This window comes from Anarhichas minor, unplaced genomic scaffold (genome assembly GCF_050575085.1).
Source record: "Anarhichas minor isolate MPS153535 unplaced genomic scaffold, ASM5057508v1 ptg000002l, whole genome shotgun sequence".
NCBI lineage: Eukaryota > Metazoa > Chordata > Actinopteri > Perciformes > Anarhichadidae > Anarhichas > Anarhichas minor.
The window spans coordinates 8,593,017-8,612,638 of record NW_027466448.1 but is presented as its reverse complement, the minus strand read 5'-3'; the positions used below and the strand labels follow the sequence as shown (position 1 = coordinate 8,612,638).

The 19,622-nt window shown below is 44.3% G+C and overlaps 1 protein-coding gene across 1 annotated transcript; it reads left to right on the top strand.

Moving 5' to 3' along the window:
* Nucleotides 1-661: 661 nt before the first annotated feature.
* cplane1 (ciliogenesis and planar polarity effector 1) lies at nt 662-19,477 on the top strand. Its single transcript, XM_076088623.1, has 50 exons — nt 662-794; nt 1,120-1,273; nt 1,363-1,498; nt 1,585-1,704; nt 1,829-2,061; nt 2,201-2,304; nt 2,384-2,540; nt 2,630-2,733; nt 3,138-3,320; nt 3,872-4,121; nt 4,227-4,409; nt 4,769-5,556; nt 5,680-5,870; nt 6,059-6,139; nt 6,227-6,391; nt 6,638-6,805; nt 6,886-7,117; nt 7,210-7,346; nt 7,438-7,655; nt 7,742-7,906; nt 8,312-8,459; nt 8,532-8,641; nt 8,738-8,887; nt 8,989-9,100; nt 9,483-9,798; nt 9,886-11,001; nt 11,212-11,354; nt 11,451-11,536; nt 11,627-11,691; nt 11,872-12,142; nt 12,228-12,599; nt 12,706-13,347; nt 13,442-13,623; nt 13,711-13,798; nt 13,883-13,967; nt 14,824-14,958; nt 15,218-15,280; nt 15,396-15,481; nt 15,711-15,945; nt 16,067-16,326; nt 16,439-16,538; nt 16,660-16,842; nt 17,008-17,050; nt 17,169-17,300; nt 17,382-17,559; nt 17,654-17,709; nt 17,791-17,940; nt 18,133-18,260; nt 18,371-18,648; nt 18,799-19,477. The coding sequence occupies exons 2-50, from the start codon at nt 1,193-1,195 to the stop codon at nt 18,958-18,960; spliced, it is 9,771 nt and encodes a 3,256-aa protein (XP_075944738.1). The 5' UTR covers nt 662-794; nt 1,120-1,192; the 3' UTR covers nt 18,961-19,477.
* The last annotated feature ends 145 nt before the right edge of the window (nt 19,478-19,622 follow it).

The following is a 19,622-nucleotide window of genomic DNA, read 5'->3' as shown; positions in this document are numbered from 1 at the left end:
ATACCAGCAGGGGCCTGGGGGCAAACCTAATATCTCTCTGCAACAAGCCAATAAGAGAGCTTAGTTCGCACAAAGCAAAGCATGTTAATAGTGAAGAGGACCACTTACTGCACACAAACATTCAGATAGTTAATAGGCCTGCATGTTCCTCACAGAAACTTGACCTTGTGGAGAGATATCTGCAATAGCTCAGAGGCAAAGTACAAAAAACCTTTTATAGGCCTACCGCCCATTATCTACCAAAGTGATCTCTTCTGCTCTAGTCAGAACTGGCTTTCATGTGAACTCAAACACTTTGCTTTGCACATACTGACAGTAATGTCTTTTGCAGCGTTGCCATCTGCTGGCAAAAGTATGCTTGTGCAGCAATATTCTGAGGCGTCTGTGAATGTGCAGGGCTCTACACCAGCTAGGTGTTATTGTTATTGTCACGAGTCTTTTTGGAGTATTGACATTGAACATACAGAAATTTGCAGAAAGATAATAGGGCAGAGTTTTCAGCCTTTGAGTATTATGTTTGAATGCTATTGCCTTCATTTATTCCGTTTTTGCATCCCATAATGTTGTATGACAGGCCCTGCCCTGAACCTCCCTATGTGTGTGTGTGTGGGTGTGTTACATCTACGTTCCTACGGCAACGCATTGAAGCTTCCTCCGAGAGGATCATGGGAAATAATTCTGGACGCTGAAGCGGAGGGAGTTTCGAACTATGTCACGATTATCCGCGGTATAACACGTAAAGCCAAAGTTATATTTAACATTTCCGCCACCAAATGATGTGAGCATTTAAACAGGTGACTACCCGATGATTAAAGTGCTCAGGTAACTCTTTCTTTGGGGGCCAATGCTCCGCGCAGTGAGCAAAACGAGCTAGGTAGCTAATGCTAGTTAGCGGTATTGTCAACATAACATGGTTGTTGTTGTTGCTTCTAACAATGTTTATGTCACGTGATGCCGTAAACATATAACGATTCCATCGCATATTTAAGAGTGATATTTCTAAGTAACAGTATGCAGGATGTTTACATTTAGCACATGCATACGTTTACTTGTCAGCTAACGTTAACTTAACATTTAACGTTATATTTAACGCTAACCTACGTCGCCTCGCTTGTCTAGTGGGATCCTGCAACCTCGATGGACCCCTCCTGAGTGCACAATAAGAAGGAAGAACTGATGCTGTCATTCGAACATGGATCTAAAGCTGGAGGTTGTTTTGTCATCCAGCATCAAACGGAAGAAACCATGGCCGCGATTCTGTTGGCTTGGGAAGGTGAGGACAGTAAAGCATATCAGCCAGAGACATTAAAACATCCGTGTGAGAGAAACACAACTTTGAATCTGTGTCATGTCACTCTTCAGGAGAAGGAGTCTGTGTTCCTGTTAGATGACAGGCGGATCAGTGAGATCAACATGATGTCTGGTCGCACCAAGAAGAGGACTCCTAAACTCCATCCTTTGCTCAACAGTGTGGTGACTATGGCTTCATCCCACAATGGTGAGTACAATCTGCAAACTATAAAGCAAATCACATGTCACCTGTCAATTGTGAGAATACATCACTTGTCTCTTGCTGTTTTTCAGGTATGTGGCTTTGTGGACTTTTGGTCTCAGGAGAGCTTTTTCTGTGGAACAGGGATAAAGACTTGTTGAAGACTGCTGCAGCAGTCCCACAAGTAGTTCAAGTGATTACTGACGTTCAGGGTATGCACATTACTTGTATATTATGTACATGCATTGTATTATCTCTACTGTGAGCCTGTAACATACAGTGACTTACAGTTAATTCAATGTTAAACCTTCAATTAATGGACTTATGTTTTCTCAGGGAACGCTATGCGACTGTCGCTCCAGGTTTCAGACGATGGGATGCGTGTGTTCCTGGTGGCCATAACAGGGCAAGTGTTCCTGTGGGAGTGTGTGGATGTCAGGGATTTGACAGGGGTACGAGATGGCGCAGTCAAGGGACACTGGGCACATATACAGCCCCTTGAAGACTCCATTCTGCCTTCCTCACAAGACAAAGAAGCATCCCAACACACTATTTTCATCAAGACAGAGGTCTGTATACTCTGTAGAATACATATTTAACATATTGTGTCATGTTTCCGTAAATGACACAGTTTTTTCAACCCTTCACTCCATTTCTTGTTTTCTATACGTCTTATATCTTATTGTATCCTTTTCCAAACTCTCTCAGGTGATGGGTGATGCCTGCTTATCAGCCTTTGTTTTCACATCTGAGAAGAAGTTGATCATCACCTGCCTGAAAATCCAATGGGAAGAAGGCCCTGTAAGAGTGGGGTGAGTAAACAGGTGTATGTAACAGACAGAACTCTCATTGGGTATTACCGTGGTTAAAAGTGCACATTTCTCTTTGTAGTTCTGTGGGATACAGCATACAGTGGGCCACAAAGACATACCCCATGTCTCGTCTAGCCCCGCCCTGCAAACCAGTGAAGTCCAGAGGGGCCTTGGTGCCAGCCTTCTCCCCCGATGGCTGCCTGTTAGCCATCGTCTTGAACCAGAGACAGCCTAAGGTGAACATCTGGCCTCTGTATCTCGTTTTCACTTCTTTATATGTTTTTTTCCAGAATTCAAGACTTATATTTCCTCTTGTTGATTGCAGGCCACACAGGTCCTCTTTGTGAGCACACAGAATTTTGTCTCAACATCAAGTGGCCTCGGAGGATGTGGAAGTAAGAAACTGGAGATCCCCTCTAAATACATAAGGTACAATATGCATAAATAAAGATGGGAACATGTGTTGTGGTTGGTGTTGTGCAGTAGTCAGCCAACCTGGGGGTCAACATCTATTAAGTCACACTGTCTAAATATTGCTAGTGGAGGTGTATGACTTACTACTTTATGTTTGACATAGTAGTTTTGACAGTTCAACGCACCGTTTCCGGACTGTGTACGTATAAAATGTACCAGAGAGGAAAGATCATTTCCCAGCATCACCATCAAAGACAACAACGTCTGAACAATTGACTGCTAAGATGTAATGACACCAGAAAATGATTGCCAACAAAGGGTGTGTCACCCAAATTAAATTTGTCATAAGAACTACTTTCAAATCTTGATAAACAGTGTGGTTTTATTTAGAAATGGACTTAACATATCTTCTCTTCTAGATCCTACTGGGTGGGCAGTGTGAGTTGGTCACCAGGCGGTCTTTTCCTGGCCTGTGTTCTGAAGAGAGGCTCCCTTCTTATCTTAACTCGCCTTGGGGGGCTTATCACTCTAACAAGCGTTGGTTGCAACGTTGACTTTGGGCCTGCACACTTCCTACCCCTGCACCCTCTCGTCACTTACCGGTATTCATTTGATCCCTTACTAGCCTTTGTTACAAGTGATTGATTGATATTTCTGCCGACGTTCTTCATTCTGTATTCTCCTGTCTCTTCTGTGATTCACCATGAGAGCCCAGTGAGAATGCCTCTCTGCTTTATATTGTCCCAAGAATTAATGTATGACTCCAGTGTCAAACATATAATGGTTGTTGTGTATAATGTAGAGCTGCAACTATTGATTATTTTCAGTATTGATTTATCTGCTGATTACTGGTTTGATTAATCGTTTGACCTATAAAATGTCAGAAAACACGGGAAAGCAACTGTTACTATTTCCTAAAGGCAAAGGTGTGGTCACTGTGTTGTTTTGGTCCAAAACCCAAAAATATTCAGTTCACGATGATATAAAACAGAGAAAAGCAGCAAATCCCCACACTCTGAGGAGCTGAAACAAAAGAGGGGAACATCTATCAAAATGATCGATAGTTGGTGATCGTTTTATCATTTAATCAACTAATCGTTTCAGCATTGATATAATGTTAGTCATTAAAGTTGTGTATCCTTTCCCTCTGCAGGGCGCCAGTGTCTGCAGGGAAGGGGGAGGCCTCTCGGTCCAGCTCCAGCTTGTCTGTGCGGGATGTCCTGAGACAGCGGTACTCTGTGACCTGGCACCCACGGCTTTTGTATCTCATCGTGTCTGATGGCTACATGGCCACAGTTCTGAGGGTGCTAGATAGGCCCTCTCCTGCCCTGATGCTGAAAACACTTCTAAAGGACACAAGCGCGGACTTGGAGAAGGCCAGCCGGATACTGGATAAATCACAGGTGGCAAACCAGGGAACAGGGATCTTACTCATCTTCAGCTTTTGTGTGTACTTTATGTAGGACTATTCTTGACAATATGGTTTTCTTCACATTCTTTATTTCCAGATTCATGTGAGGGCGTGGTTGGAGTCCCTGTCTTGTCTTAACCTTGACAGCAGCCTTGTTACGCGTGGGCCCAACACTGCGGACTCTGTCGTTTCAGCGGCCACAGATGGATCCACTTTGCCACTTTTCCTGCAGGATCAGGGGACATTGGGTGGTACCAAGGAACTACTTGGAAAAGTACAGGTCGGTCAAATAGTATAAGCTACAAAAGTATAGCTTTAGATTCTGAGTATGGTGTAGACTCTGGCTACATTTATATGAAGTTAAAAATCAGATTCAAAATCATATTGCTCACCCATCCCTGACATATTTTTGTGCCAGCATTGACATATTCTCATAGTCTTAAACATTATGTGCCTTTGTCTTATAACTTCAAAACACAGCCTTCTCTGTTTACATTTTTGATATCATGTTCCCGCTATAATTACTAAATTGTATTTGATTACCCTGAGTAAATAATGTGTCATTGCTGTTGTTTTAGTTGCTTGATTTAACTTCCTTTAGTTCTCTTTAACCTGCGGATTGTTTGTGTGGTTTCCTAGACTTTCTTCGAGGATGACTCTGATGTAGACGGACCTCCTGCTGGTTCTCATGTGGAGGACGGCGGCCGTCTGGAGTTTGCCTCAATGTTCGACACACTCCATGCCCTGGACACACAGACTGACACTGGACTTGTTACGAGCCCAGATTATGAAAATGATTCTGGTGAAACGGAGAGGAAGACCCCGGCTATTCACCGCAAACTTGGAAAAATCCAGACGAAGCTGTTAACAGCTTGGGCTATTGGCATGTCTCTAGGAAATGCTGTGGAAGACAGAACCCGTCTGCTGAAGCATACCCTCTACTGTGTGGTGCGATTTGCTGCTTTACTCCATTTGCTCCCCAGCTCTGTGAACACGGGGAGAAAGAATATCTTGGCTTCTACCCGCCTTCTGCACCTTCTCAAGGCCCTTCTTTCGTTCCTTCCCTGGGACAGCACTCACTCTGATGGGCCGTGCTGCCTGGGGCTGGTGGTAGAGCTCAGTCAACGGCTGATACGCCTCCTACTGACTCCGCTCCCTGAGTCCCACGAGACTGGTCACTGTCAGTTGTCATCTCATAGTCTTTCCTCAGTCCTGCTTATCTTGCAGCTGGTCTCTGATTCTCTTGACGACACCTACAGCCTGCAGCAAAGAACCGTCTGGTCCTCTGCAGAGAAGGAATCTCTTGCCCGGCCACCACAGCTCTGGCCTTCAGATGCACACTATGTGCCTCTGTTACAGAATGAGAAAGAGGAGAAATCTCATTTTCTACATCAAGCACGACCTGTTCCCCAGCGACCGTCCAGCAGGTACAGACCATCCCTCTGGCTTTTAATGTCTCCGTGTTCATGAGCAAAAAGTGGACGCCGGTTTTAGTCATTGCATGTCATGTTTTGGCTGGTATTTAAGATTTGATTTTCTCCTTTGACCAGATTGTTGAGAGTGTGGCAGTGGGTCTACAAGATCACCCAGCAGTATATGGATGATATGAAAAGCTTTAAAGGCTGTGAAGGCTGGGAGGAGGAGCAGCAACAGTTGTCTGTCATCATGTCCCAGATCCAAACCACTCTGCAGGCTACAGGAGAAAGGCTAGAGGAGGGTCCTGCATTGCTGAGTTACCCAGGTCTGTAGCAGAAGGACTATTTATCAAACTAACGGTTATTGCATCAGCTCACAGGAAATAAACGGGGTAGTTTAAATGAAAACGAACCAAATGCAAAAGGATTTCACTGTAGGTCAGATTAAAGAAAAGCCTAATAGTTATGTCTGAGTAATAATTGTTGTTTAGTATTTCACTCTTCTTCCCACCAGGTGAACGTCTTTTCCTGTGCGGCTCGTACCCAAAAAGTGCAGATATATGGCGGTCACAAATCTGTGAGGAGAGTAACGAAAGTAAGAACATCTCCTTTAATTTTCCATTTTAAGTACACCACAGATTCACCTTCAGTCCGAATTGATAATCGTATGTCTTCCTGTTAGACTGTGATCGTAGTGTCTTCAAGGAGACACGGCTCTGTCTGGCACTCCTCTACGGTCTGTTATCCCAGTACCGGCTGAGAGAAAGCCAGGAGCTGGGGGACCACATGGCCCGCCTGATCCTGCACAGGGCTGGACACCAGAAGGACAACGTGACCTGCATAACAGGTCAGCCACGGTCAATAATTACGAATGTGGTAAATGGGGGGAGCATTTTTTTGGCACCAATCAGTTTGCAAAGAATGAGTTAATCCAGGTGTTAGGAACTTGTTGACCTCATACCTCATGCCTAAAAGTCCTGCCCTTCTCGGGACAGCAGTTTTAGGAATAACTCATGTGCACAGCCTCCACCATCGTACCATGTTCACAGTCGCTTGCGTTAAGTTTTAGCTCTGCCTTTATATGCCCTTGCAGCAGACTCTTTTCCTTGCCCGTGGCTGCCGATGGACCTCCACAGTGACGCAGCTTGCGCTGTGGTTCAGACCCTGGGGAGATTCATGGCCTCTTATTTCACCAACCAACCCCTCTACATCCTGCCCCCTCACCATGTGGCCATCCTGCCTCCACTACATCTACCTCATGGTGTGTTTCCATGATTATTTGTCAGTTAAACAGCTAATTTCTTCATTTATATTGCTATTTGGTAATATATCCTTTCTCAGCCCCTAGCGTTGGGCGCTTGGTGCCACTGTGCCAGGAGGAGGTGTCTAGAGCAGTGCGACAACAGCAGCTGTCAGAAGTATGGACAGTGGACTACGCACAGGACCTGCTCCTGCTAGGGGGGCTGCTTCCTGAGACTGTGTGGTTGGCTTATCATCTTGGGGACTGGAAGACAGCGGCCTCTCTGAGCCTGGCCTATACGAATTACTGCACCGACCACTTTGACTTTACTCGGTCAGTGTGAAAATGTTTTACGAGAATAAGTTTAGTTCAATTTCAAACTTTTACCATGATTATTTTCATCTTTTTCACCTATTTTACGACAGGCTCAGGAGGAGAGAGCTCCACCTCCCGACAGCTTTGGAACCAGAAAGCATTTTTGAGGTTGAGTTGGAGTGCCTTCTTGGCAATAAGTCTGACTTCCAAGAGCGCAGAGATAAAGATGGGGACAAGAGCTTTACAGGTTGGTGAGATCTCAACTATAAGATGACCACAACTCACATAGAACCCTTTGATTAATATACAATTAATATTGTCGGAACTCCTTGTGCTAGACCCTTTGGAAGGAGAAGACTGGGACTTGTTACATGTTTCCATACAGGAGATTCTGAAGGCTTCAGTCATGGCTGGAGTGAATGTTATGTCTTCACCATTGTCTTCCTTGCTGGACACAGTCAAAGACCTGTGTTCTTGCATGCCTATCTTGGTGCCCAGTGGGCTATATCTGCCTTCCCCTCCTCTTTATTGCCCCCAGCCTTCCCCCAACACACAGGTACGCAACACAGAAGATTAACCTTCCCATACAGTGTGTTTACATATAAACTTTGTTATTAAATGTTGTGTTTGTCTCATGCTTAGGACCCAATAGGGACAATAGGGCAGTTTGCAGAAGTTGCATCGCGTCACAAAGTGTCTGGAGTTCTCCAAAGATTACTGTTACTTCTGAGGTCTGCACGTTGTTGCCATCCTGCTGCCCAGTGGTACATCAGTCATCTACGCCGTGCCAGACACATACTACACAAGGTACTTTCTCCAACCGAAGGATTTTATCTGGTTTAAAAAGAGCATTAAGGTCCCTAAGTGTGGCTGACGTAGCTGACATTCTTTGTTTGCGATTACATGCAAATTCAAGAGTTTGCACTAAAAGACGCTTGACAACGACAATCAAATTTCCCTGAAGAAATGATGAATATTTTCCATTTTAATACACTTTCATTGCGTCGTCATTCAAATAGGAAATGAGAATACAGATGAAACTCTAAATTATGATCGGTTGTATCTCATAAAGTTGACTGTCTGCAATGCTTTATCCTGCTAATATCGCCTCACTTTGTGCAAACATTGTTACTTACTGACAGTCTGTGATTACACCCTGGTATGAAGTGCCATGCCATCCTAAATAGAGGAAATATGTGATGTTGTGTTCAGATCAAGAAGAAGTACGCCTATCCATCAGCCACTGAAGAAGAAAGGGCTTTCCCAGAGGGCCTGATGAAGTTTGTCAGCCGGAGTGGATTCTTCAGACGGGGGCCGAATAAAGACGGTCACCTGGACGCTGACACCATTCAAACTATTAGTAAGACACCACCACATCATAATCAATGATCTACTTTCAGATAGTACTTATTCAGTGTATTTCTCCTATAAGTCTGTTTCAGGGAGCTGTGTGCTTTGTGCTGGATGCTTCATGTCAGGGACCAGCTCTCCATTTCCTGCAGGACGTATCAGGCTGCCAGACAGCATGGTAGAGATGAACAGGTATTTCATTTCTGTTTGCTTTTATGACATGGTTTTGTGTAAATATTCTTAACTATCTATACCCTATGAATATCTGGGTGTATTTGTGTCCGCCAGATCCCTGGTGGTTCAGAAGTGAGATCGACCTGTGTTGATGCTCTCCGCTGGGCCCGTCGTTTCTTGCCTTTCTCTTGCTTCCTCAATGCGGAGGAGATCCTCCAGGACATACTGCTCAGCCTTGTGTCTGAACTTCCTCCTCTCTCTCTGGTAATATGACGTCTTCCAGCCTTCTCTTACATCAACAGTGTTTGTCGAAGTTAAACAAAATTTCCTTGAGTGAGTAAGTTTCTCATCCTTGTTCTTCTTAGGTGGCAGACACGCTGGTCCGAGCCTTCCCAGAGGAGGAAGAGTCCGTCAGAGTCCCTCTGAGAGAAAAGTATCACTCACTGCTGCAGAAACTGAGGGGATGCAACGTCCTTGGTACGAACTCCTCTGTCCATTGACAAGTTGCTTTGAGGCACTATACAGGGATGCTGTTTTTTTTAACTTACCCGATGGCTACATTTTCTTATTGATTCTTCATTTTTAGTTGTTAAAATCTTTAAAGAATGTAACGAAAAAAAATAAAAAATAAACGTGTTTCTGAAAGGCCAAATGTGACAGCCCCAAAGATAATTTGTTATGGTCTTTGAGCCGGTCATAACACCAGTCGTTGTCCTTTTATATGTGCTGGTTACATACTATAAATGTATGCTTTGTGTATGCTTTTAAGTGAGGGATTTAGGTATTTTACTTATAATCCATGACCTCCTAATATATGTATTTATAAATGTCACTCAATGTTATTCTGTCGGTCTCCTAGAGGGGGAAAAAGAGGACGTGAACGAGTTGATGATGATTGTGATCCAAGACAAATTCAGGCAGAGGAGAAAACATCTTGGGCGTTTGACGAGGCACCTGGCCCCCCTGGAGCTCCACCTGTGGGAGAACGAGGAGGAGCAGGATGACAGGGGAAGCAAACACGGGATGGCCATGTTGAGACAACTCTCACTGGGTACCAGCCTGAGCACCAGCACCTTAACTGACTGTGGGTTTCCCTCACTGTACAGTGATGGAGACACAGTGGATAACACCTCTGAGGCTGTCTCTCCTGAAATGCATAGCAGAGCTACAACCAGGTAGCCAGCGTAGAATAGTAGATCTACTATTACACTGAGGTATTTTGTGTCTGTGGCTTAATCTGTGCTCTGTGTTGTTCTTTGCAGGGGCAAAAAAGTAAAAGTAAGGGACAGAGAACATGCAAAGAAGACTGCTGTTAAGATTGAAAGTGTCATTCAGGAGGAGGGCCAGCCAGGCGATGCCAAGGAGAATGAGCAGCCCCCCCTACCAGTGGTTGGTACCTGGGAGTTTGAGTTGGAAGATGAAGAGTATCTCAATTTCCTGGAGCTCTTCCTCAGCTACGTGCTAGAGAAGGACAGCGCCGATGGAAGCGACTCGGGCGGTGAACTTCCGTTGTTGAAGGGCTTCTCCTCCCAGCTGAGGGAGAGGGAGTTGCATTCTCTCACCTTTGATGTGCTCACAACTATTCATCGCCGCCAAAGAGATGGGCACCATCCAGCGAGAAAACACCTGGGCAATGAGCCTCCAGTGTTCAGAGCCGGCTGCTGCTACAAGCCTGTGAAACAAGGTGCAACGCCCGATCTGCAAACTTCCTCCGTCTGGAGTGAAGCCCCCGTATCCAGAACTAGCCTCTCCGTCACCTCTCTTCCTGGGCTAAGGACTGGCAGGCAAAAAGGTTTGTTTGGCCTCCGACAGCAGAGGCCTTTAGGCCAAAGAATGAAGGGGGGGCTCTTTTGTTCTGAAACTAGCCCTAGTAGAAGTGCCTTTCCAGCGGGGCAGCCTTCAGAGAACTTGATATTTGGCTCCTCGACGTCTGTGGAGGCCGTGATTGAACTGCAGCAGGGCCTGGACCCGAAACTAGAGGCTCAGTTTCCAGAGCTGGGCAGGCTGCTGGAGTGGATGGTACGCTGGGCTGATAGGAGGGCGCTACTAGGACATCGCGGCAAAAAGAAGAAAGAGAGGGGAGGAGGCGTTGGAGGAACAGCTGATGAAGGAGTAGTGATCCGTGTCAAAGCCTCGGCGCCTGCCGTCCTCACTTCCCTCAGCTTGCTGGAGCGCAGGTACACTGCCCTACTCGGGACAGACCGCTACAGTGCCCACATCCAAGTTCCGGAAACACAGTGGACTGTAGCCCCTGTGCTGCAACCCGAGGCGGATCGGCAGCTGGAGAGAGAGAGCAGTGTTGATACAGGTTACCCTGGATCAGCCAACACTCCCATCATTGGTCTTGATTGCAATCTGCAGCAAGGAGAACTGTCCACGTGAGTGCACCATGTTTTTATTTACAAAGCTTTATTACTAGCACTGATACATCAACCAACAAATGACAGTAATTGGACATATGATGTTAAAGTATGCATATTAAGAGGTGATGGTGTTTCATATGATTGTTCTGTGTATACTGATTCAGTATTTCACATCGTTTCATCTCGTAAACAGTTTCAATTTCTGTATTATTTGTTTCCCTGCAGTGGTTCTCGCACAGATGAACCAGAGGAACAGGCATCTCACAGGACACCTTTCTCTAATGACCAAGATCAACTGACCTCTGATGCTCAGCAGGGTTCACAACAACCATCTCACGAGGACTTAGATGTTACACCCGAAAAAGAAGGTAGTCTACCTTAGTTATATAGGATCATCAAAGTTGCTGTAAAGCAGACCCTTAACCATAACAGAGAATATGAATTGATGTGTTTGGTATTTGTAGGTAAAAGAAGTGACAGTGAGGGCTTGGAAGTGTCCTCCTCTGTTTCCAATGGGAACATCTCTGAAAACATCTGCACACCTGAAACGGTGAATATTACCATTCAGGATTCCCCTTCTTCATATGTGTCATCAACGTTGTCAAAACACACAAATAACTGTTGTTTATGTTCTGTGCAGAGTTTGAAGCTGGCAGACCTGGACAGCTCAGAAAGTGCTGAAGACATGTCCAGTTCCACCTCTCTGTGAGTTTTTAATATACTCTTATTCACTTTGCAAGAACACACATGAATGTGTCAAGTGTTTCTCTAAGGAGAGCCATTTCTGCAGTAAGTTAGTGCCAGAATTGTAGCAGAAGTTTTTCTCAGTATTGCGTAATTGTTATTGCTTAAGATTTTAAGTCGTACCATGGTATGTTGTTTAAGCCACAGTCATGCTGGAAGCCTACAAGCCCCCCCAGACCCAGAGCCCCAAGCCCCTCCTACCGTCCAGCCTGAGGCAGAGGTCCATGCCGATCCTTTTGGTTCAATTGGAACGCTGCCCACCGACACACACGTGGCTCCTCCAAACCTCCAGCCACAAAGCTCCACAGCCGCTGCAACCGCTGCGGCTTCTACAACCCCCAGTCAGCCATTATCCAATCAGACTCCGCCAACGCAACAGCGTCTGGGTGAAGACTTATTCAGACTGGTTCAGGTAAGAACAGAATAACCGAAAGGAAAGCTTTTGACTCAACTGCCTCTTTAGATTGACTCTATCGTGTTTTTCTCCTTCATTACAGAACATCAACTACATGAGCCTGATGGAGGTTTTGGGTGCTTCGTTTTCTAACCTGCAACTTGCCCAGCAGAGCTCTTCTTTGGCCCAGTCTGACATGAACATGTCACACCCTAATGTGCCATCATCTTACGCTACCAACTTCATCCCTCAACCACATCCCTTACCCGCTCAAACCACCATTCCTTTGCCACCTCAGACATGTTTGCCAAATTCAAGATACGACAACCCTCAGTCCAGTCGGGCCCCTGCATGCATGTTTGCAGAGCAGCCTGCTTTCCAAAGCACAGGAGGGAAAACCTCTCCAACAGGCAGCCAGCATCACACCACCAGGAATCTACCCTCCACCGCTAATGGTGCAGGTGCAAGTCATCAGGTATGGCTCAAGTGTTCTTTTTGAGTTATGGCACATTGTGCTTCTTTGTAAACAATAACTAAATCCCAGTGAAACCAAGCTGAATGCAGTTTTCTGTTTTCTTCAGGAAATGCAGCCGCTGTCTGTCCAGGCGGTGTCGCCAGAAATCCACTCCAGCGAGAAGAAGAGGTTAATCACACCTTCACAGGGGCTTCTTGCCACTACTCACTCCAGTCATGCTGGTCACAACGCCCCTGTGTTACTACCTTCTAATATTAGCAGACAAATAGATCCTGCTCCCCAGGTCTTGGGCCTGAAGTTACTTCAGCTCCACTGTCCTCCGTCGCCCCAGCAGAGTGGCCCACAACATCCCCAAAGCCCCCAGACGCTGCCCACTGCAAACCCTGCAACTATCGAATCCCATCATGATAACCTTAGATACAATGACCAATCCAGCTCGGTTCCAAAAAGACAACCCAGTTTTTATCCTCCGCATGATCCAACTCCCAGGCACTCTCAACCCAAGAGTCGGACATCGGAGAGATCCAGGGTGCAAGGGTTCTCCCTGCTTCCTCCTGCTTTACCAGCTCGCACACCTGAACCAATGCAGGGCCTTCGTCTGCTGCACTTACAGCCCGTTCCACACAGCAACACCACGTTCCCCAAGCTTCCCTTACCACCGTCCTCCAGGTTCACTCCAAACATTGCAGTTCCGATGGGAGAAGCACCTATGATCAAGCTTCTACATATAGATGCTGGACCACAAATGGCAAGCTGTACTTCCATTATTTCACGATTTTTTTATTTGGGTTTCATGAAATATTCCATTGTAGTTTATGTACAGATATTTGTCTCCGCCACAGATGTTTCACAAAGCAGCTCCTTCAGCCCAAATGCCCCGCCTCATGTCCGTGGAGGAATTGTCAAGTTCAGTGGTCGGGCGGGAGAACGCTGAAAAGGCTCAACTGCAGTTGCTCAAAGTAGACCCAGCTACTGAAAGCACCAGAAGAGCGACCACTTCTCCCAGCTCTATCTCCAGCAAGAGGCAATCGCAAACTAGTTTACACCTTATTGATGTTCTTTTTTTTAAAGTAGATCATTTTACTCACTATACTCACTGTGTTATTTATAGGCAGCAGAGGAGAGAGGAGAAGGCAAAGAGGACAAGAACAACAGAAGTCACATTCAGACCAAATGAGTCTATCATCCCTACACAAGAGGTAGAACAATATTCATTCTAGTAAGACGTATTATGTGCTTGAGTGCAATTCTTCTATCATCTGTTTGTTCCAATATATCTACAGCCAACAAATGAGCCTGTGCACGACGAGCCTGCAGCTGCTGAAGAGATCACCCCTGGACAAGATGTTGCTAATTTTGCTCAATTTGGTTAGTGTCAAAATGCACGTTTCACAAATACACTAATATGTTAAGAGAGTTTAGTCCCAAAACGAATTGTGATCACCCAAAAACAAAAGCTAACTCTATTCAGTATGTATTTAAATATGAGGCTAAACGGCACGCATTTTTCTGACGTACTCTCCTGAGAGACTTTCATCTGGTTGCGCTCCGTTGTACAGTAAAAGTAGTGCAAATACAATAAAAGAGAGCTCGAGAGAGAAGATCAAACCCAGCTCCTTTCTCACCTCCACACAGGTGGCCAATCGCGGTGTGAAGTGGATGTTGGATTGTGGAGTATATATCTGCCCTTTTTTTCGGTATCACCAAAGAAAGGGTTTACCTCGAGGCACTAATAAAAAACAGCTGTAATGATTTTTTATATTTTGATTATCTTTCAAAAATCACAAAATAACTCACACCACTACAACTCAAAGGCGGGGCAGAATTCTGCTTCTTGCAGCTCCACATTTACATTGATTGAATTAAGACGCACACTTTCTTTGATGGCGTGGCACTGGTCACATTCTGATACTGACATTCTGACAAAACAACATTCTCATTGCAATCTTCGGCCATTTTAAAAACTCAAGATAATCACATAAGCAAAATGAATATTGAAGTTGAATTCAGTCTTTAGGACTTTAAATAAAAGCTCTTTTACATTTTGCTGAGAGAGCAACATGTAACTCCTTTTTAACAACAATCTATCCACTGTCCCTTAGTTTTACATACGTTACACACAGTATAAAGTAGGTCATGAGACTTTGAAACATTATAATGTTGTGTTTTCAATTCTATTGATTGATTGATTCTATTGTTTTTTTTTCTTACCTTTAACTCCCAGGGTCCTTTGATTCTTTGCTGACTGGGCAGAGATTATTGGACAGGGCCATATCCACGTCAGCTGAGCTGCATGCCTTCGCTTCCACATGTAAAAGACCCCCAGAGTGCCATGATGCCTTCACCAACACAGACCCGGGTGAGTTACAGCTTGGGTTACCTTTGTACCCAGTTAAAATTGTAATAGTGTTGCATTGTTGTAATGTTATTACACAGGTGTAGCTTTTATTCGTTGTTGAACGAGAATGCTTTTATGTGTCTTTCAGATTCTTTTTTTTTTTGATCAATGAAAAATAATAGTATACATTGGATTTCTCCGTTCTGCCTGGGTTGTTTTAAGTGCATGTTTTCCAAAAACAGATGCTGTACATGTAACATGTTAATTACTTTTCTTTCAGCTTGTCCTCCCACACTTGTGGATAAAGCTGTGTGTGCCTCTGTGACTGCTAGTAGCCCTAAACGTAAGTTGACTTGAAATTCCGGCTACAAGGCCGACACACAGCTTTTTATTTGTTGTAGACACAATAAAGAGTTAAACATTATGTCTTTGTGTATGTCTGTGTTTTCTCCATCCAGCACAAAGTTCAGGGAATCAGCAGTTTTGCAGCGAGGGCCTCGTTCAAGACACAGAAGAGAGCCCACAGGAGCAAGAGAAGAATCTGGTAAGAGACGTACAAGGTGGACCAAGCAGGGACTGTGAATGGTGCTTCTAGTCTCTAAAGCTGTGTCTGAACAAGTCCTTCATTCCACTTACTGAAATGATGTACCGAATACAACACACAGTACATGTGCCTACTATTCTGTGTGTTGAAAGCAGTATAATAAGTACAAACTGATCTCCATCTCATGTAGTGACCATGGTCTCCATACGTTCATGTCTTTGTCCCTCAGGGTCTAGATGGACGCCAGTTCATAAGTGTCTTGGATCTAGAAGACAAAGCCCTGCATCAGGACTTGCCACCCTATCTCAGCCCAGGAGCACAAGATGTTCCCTCCATCCGCCCTTCTTCACCTACTTCTGCTCAGCTGCATGTACTCGCTATTTCTGTTATTAGGAGTGATGCTGCTGCTGATCCACAAGCCTTTGTCGCAATTCAAGAGGATCTCGACTGGAGGTCACACACAGGTATTTATATATCTTTATATTGACGTCTACCGCGGTTATGTCTTTATCCTGAATACGATCAGTGAAGCACAACACTACGGGTATAATTTGGTCCAAATATCTGTTGTCCTGTACACTCTAGGTATCCCCGAGGAGTCGCCGTCACTCAGCCACATTGAGGGGGTCTGGGATCCAGAAAGAATCGTTCAACAAGAGATGGTAGAACTATCTGACTCTAAAATCTGTCAAGCCATAAAGACCCAGAGCGTTGGACCACACGGTGCCTCGTCAACACCTCCTCCTGTCTGGTTCTCCTCCCGACTGTCAGAGCTGGACTCTCAGCTGGCTGCTCTACAGAACATTGCAGACAATCTGGAGATAGACTTCTGCAACTCCAGGATGGTACGTAAGCATGTTGATTTTCATTATTTATCCTGCTTATATTATTAATGACGCCCACATTTACAAATTGTCATCAAAGGCTGACAAATGTAATATGTCGTTCTTTGTGTAGCTGGTGAACACTATTGAAAAGCTCACGCCAGTCTTGGCTCCGGACGTAAAGACTACCACGACAGTAAAAAAAACTGTCAGACTGTCTGTCCCACGGGAAGGTAAAACTATTCATCTGTAATAATAGCAAAAACTGCATTGTATTTTAAACTGCATTGCAAGTCCTTGAAACCAAGAAACAAAAAATAACTAAGTCTGTTGTATGTTATCTGTCTCTAACAGCATGGTTACCACGACTGGACACTTTGACTGAACGAAATGCCTTTGAAGAAGAAGAAGAAAATCAGGAAGAAGAAAGTGTGCTTCACAACGATTCCTGGGCTTCTGAAGGGAAGCCATCTTTTCGTTATTCTACTTCTTCTTACAGTCACAACGCTGGTCCCTCCTACCTTCACACCCCTCCAAGTAAAGATGCAATTGAATCAAACATTTTCTGCAACTGCATTTTAGTTGATGAATAGATATTAAAAAGGATGATTTTATTTTTGTATAGTCGGATACATGGTTATTTTCTCAGTAGAGTCATAATGTTAAAAGTTACTATTTCATCTGTTTGTGTTGCTTCCACAGAAATGAAAAATCAGCTGACAGAAGCATCTGGAATATCTCCTGTGTAGGTTTAAGTAAATCTTAACCATGTTATGACTCACATTATATGTCGTGGATTTGCTTACAACACTTTTGTTTTTTTCTATTTCACAATACTCTGCCCTCTACCTGTCGATGTCTAGCTGGGCAGATGAGAATCTGGGTCAGACCGGGCTATCCGATACAGCAGAAATCTTAGACGAGTTGGTCAGGGAAGGTTATTTATCCCCGACTGACCTGGATCTGTCCAATTCACAGAATGCAAACCGTAGCAGGTAAGGTGCTTACTAAAATTCAGTGCTGTCCAAATGACTATTATTTATCACTGAGCTGAAAAGTAGTGTGACCCATAGCAGGCTGGACCAGCAGCAAAGTGGCTGGATGTCGCAGAAACGTGTCCTTCCAGAGGACGAGAGGAGAGAGCTGAGGATCTGGATGAGGAGGAAACAGAGGGAAAGACTGGCTGTTTATCAAAAACACAGAGAGAGCCTGAGGGAGAGGGAGCACAAACCCTTTTCTACCTCTGGAACGGTGGTGAGATATGTTTGCATCTTTACTAGAGATGATGATTCATTGTAAGCTATTTAAAAAATATATTATTTCCACATTGTTGTTCGTGCCCCTTCAGAAATCAACAAACAAGAATCAAGCAACCGTTTGGAGAACCAGGGAGGAGAAGGAAAAGTATGTACTTGTTTATATTGTCCTTGCACAAGAAACATGCATGAGTATATGCATAACTGTTGTTTCCATTTGATTTAATAGGTTCATGCTTCTGGAGCAATACAACCAGAGGACCCGTGAAGCCTATTCTTTGGCCAGTGACTTCCCCACCAGTCGTCCAACCCTACGCACTTCACCAGTGGCCTTAACTACACGACCCACCTCCGCGCCACCCTCTGGTAGCACTCACAGGTATCTCCAGCAACAGTAATCTGACCAGGATTCTGTCTCATTAAAGAATAATTGCACTCTGATCTAGCATTTGAACAAACCATTAATCATTCATTCCTTATTCCACAGTGATCAGATTGTGTACAGAACCAAACCTGTTGATTTTACACATCTGGATTAGCAAGTTATGGAGGTAATATCTTTTTCTTACAGTGTATCTGCCAACGATAAAATAAGACTTAAGTCAGGACAAGCACAACCTCACCTTCGTCCATGGACTGCTGAGATGCAGGGACGGCCCTCAGAAGATCACCGCAGGAGACTGGGACTACACAGACCAGGTATCATAGTGATACTCAGCTACGTTAGTGTCCTGTAGAAAATTACTTTCCTAAAAACAATAATATTATATTCACGACACTTTGTTTGTGTTTTGTGAATTTTGTGTTAGTTACCTCCCTGCCAAGGGACCGTCTGTCTCAGGTGACCAGGCGTGGCATGCTCGCACACACAAAGAGCCACTCTACACTGCACACAGCCAGCCAGAGTGAGGAACGGCATGTCGCACAGCAGAGAGAGACGGGCCTGAACAAAGGTCCTTCAAGACGGACTGTTGTCGGAAGAGGCATCCTGAGGGACCAGGCGAGGATGGAAGAGAGAGAAGATGTGAACCGTCGGGAGCCCACTTCAGAATTGAATAGGCTGCTGGAGCCGGAGGAGTCTTACATAGTAAGAATCACATTCAGCACAGATTAGCTTATATCTGAGACAAATGTAACTACAGTAGATCAAAAACACTTGAAAAAAACACCACACGTCTTTGTTGATGGATGATGTGGTTTCATATCCAGTTTCATATATTTTGTGTACGCTTCTCAGGATTTGGCTGGACTTGTGGATGAGCAGGATGATGGTGCCAGAGCTGGTTTGTCAGCGATGGACTGGCTGGACAACCTTTCTGAGAGCACCGGTAGCAGCGTCAGCAAAATAGACTGGGAAGCTATCGAGAGGCTGGTCGCTGCAGAGGACCCGCGAGCTTAAGTAGATGGTATATTACTAAAAAAAACACGTCCAAGGTGTTATGTGCCTATTTTATATACTGTAATTCAGAAGCATTTAAAGTAAAATAATATAAATGTAGATATTTTTAATAAATTAGATATGATCAGCAGTGGTATTAAATATGTCATGACAGATAGATTTTTTTATTGTTAAAGTAGGCCTTAAATATGTTATATTTGGTATCAATTTCATTTTCATGTAAAAATTGAAATAGAATATTTGATGCACTGAAATCTGCAGTGATCTCTTTTGCTTGAATCTTTAGGTTTGTGCCATTTGTGTGTAAAGTTTTCTACATAATTTATTTTTGTCCAAACTATTAAATATCTGTATTCAAGCATTTCAAAGCGGTTTCTCTCATTTTCACAGTTGTCATTGTTGTCTGTATACCTCTGCCCACTGGATCGATAGATTTTTGAGTTGTTTTATTGTGTTGTACATTGCATTTTGCACTGGATCATTAAACTTCTTCATGAGACAGATCTCATGCTATTTACCAGTCTTGTGCTCATTAAAACCATGGACGTATACATAGTAAAGTTAGCGCTATATCCTCATTATACAGCCTGAGAACAAAACACGCTCACACAGCAGTTAACACTGAAATAAAGTGATACAGACCACGTGTTTATCTATTAACT

Excerpts from the sequence above, each read along its gene's own strand:
- cplane1 (XM_076088623.1), top strand. The coding sequence starts at position 1,193 with ATGGATCTAAAGCTGGAGGTTGTTTTGTCATCCAGCATCAAACGGAAG. Across the intron at positions 16,843-17,007 it reads CTACCTTCACACCCCTCCAA|AAATGAAAAATCAGCTGACA; the intron begins GTAAAGATGCAA and ends TTGCTTCCACAG. Across the intron at positions 17,710-17,790 it reads ACCAGGGAGGAGAAGGAAAA|GTTCATGCTTCTGGAGCAAT; the intron begins GTATGTACTTGT and ends TTGATTTAATAG.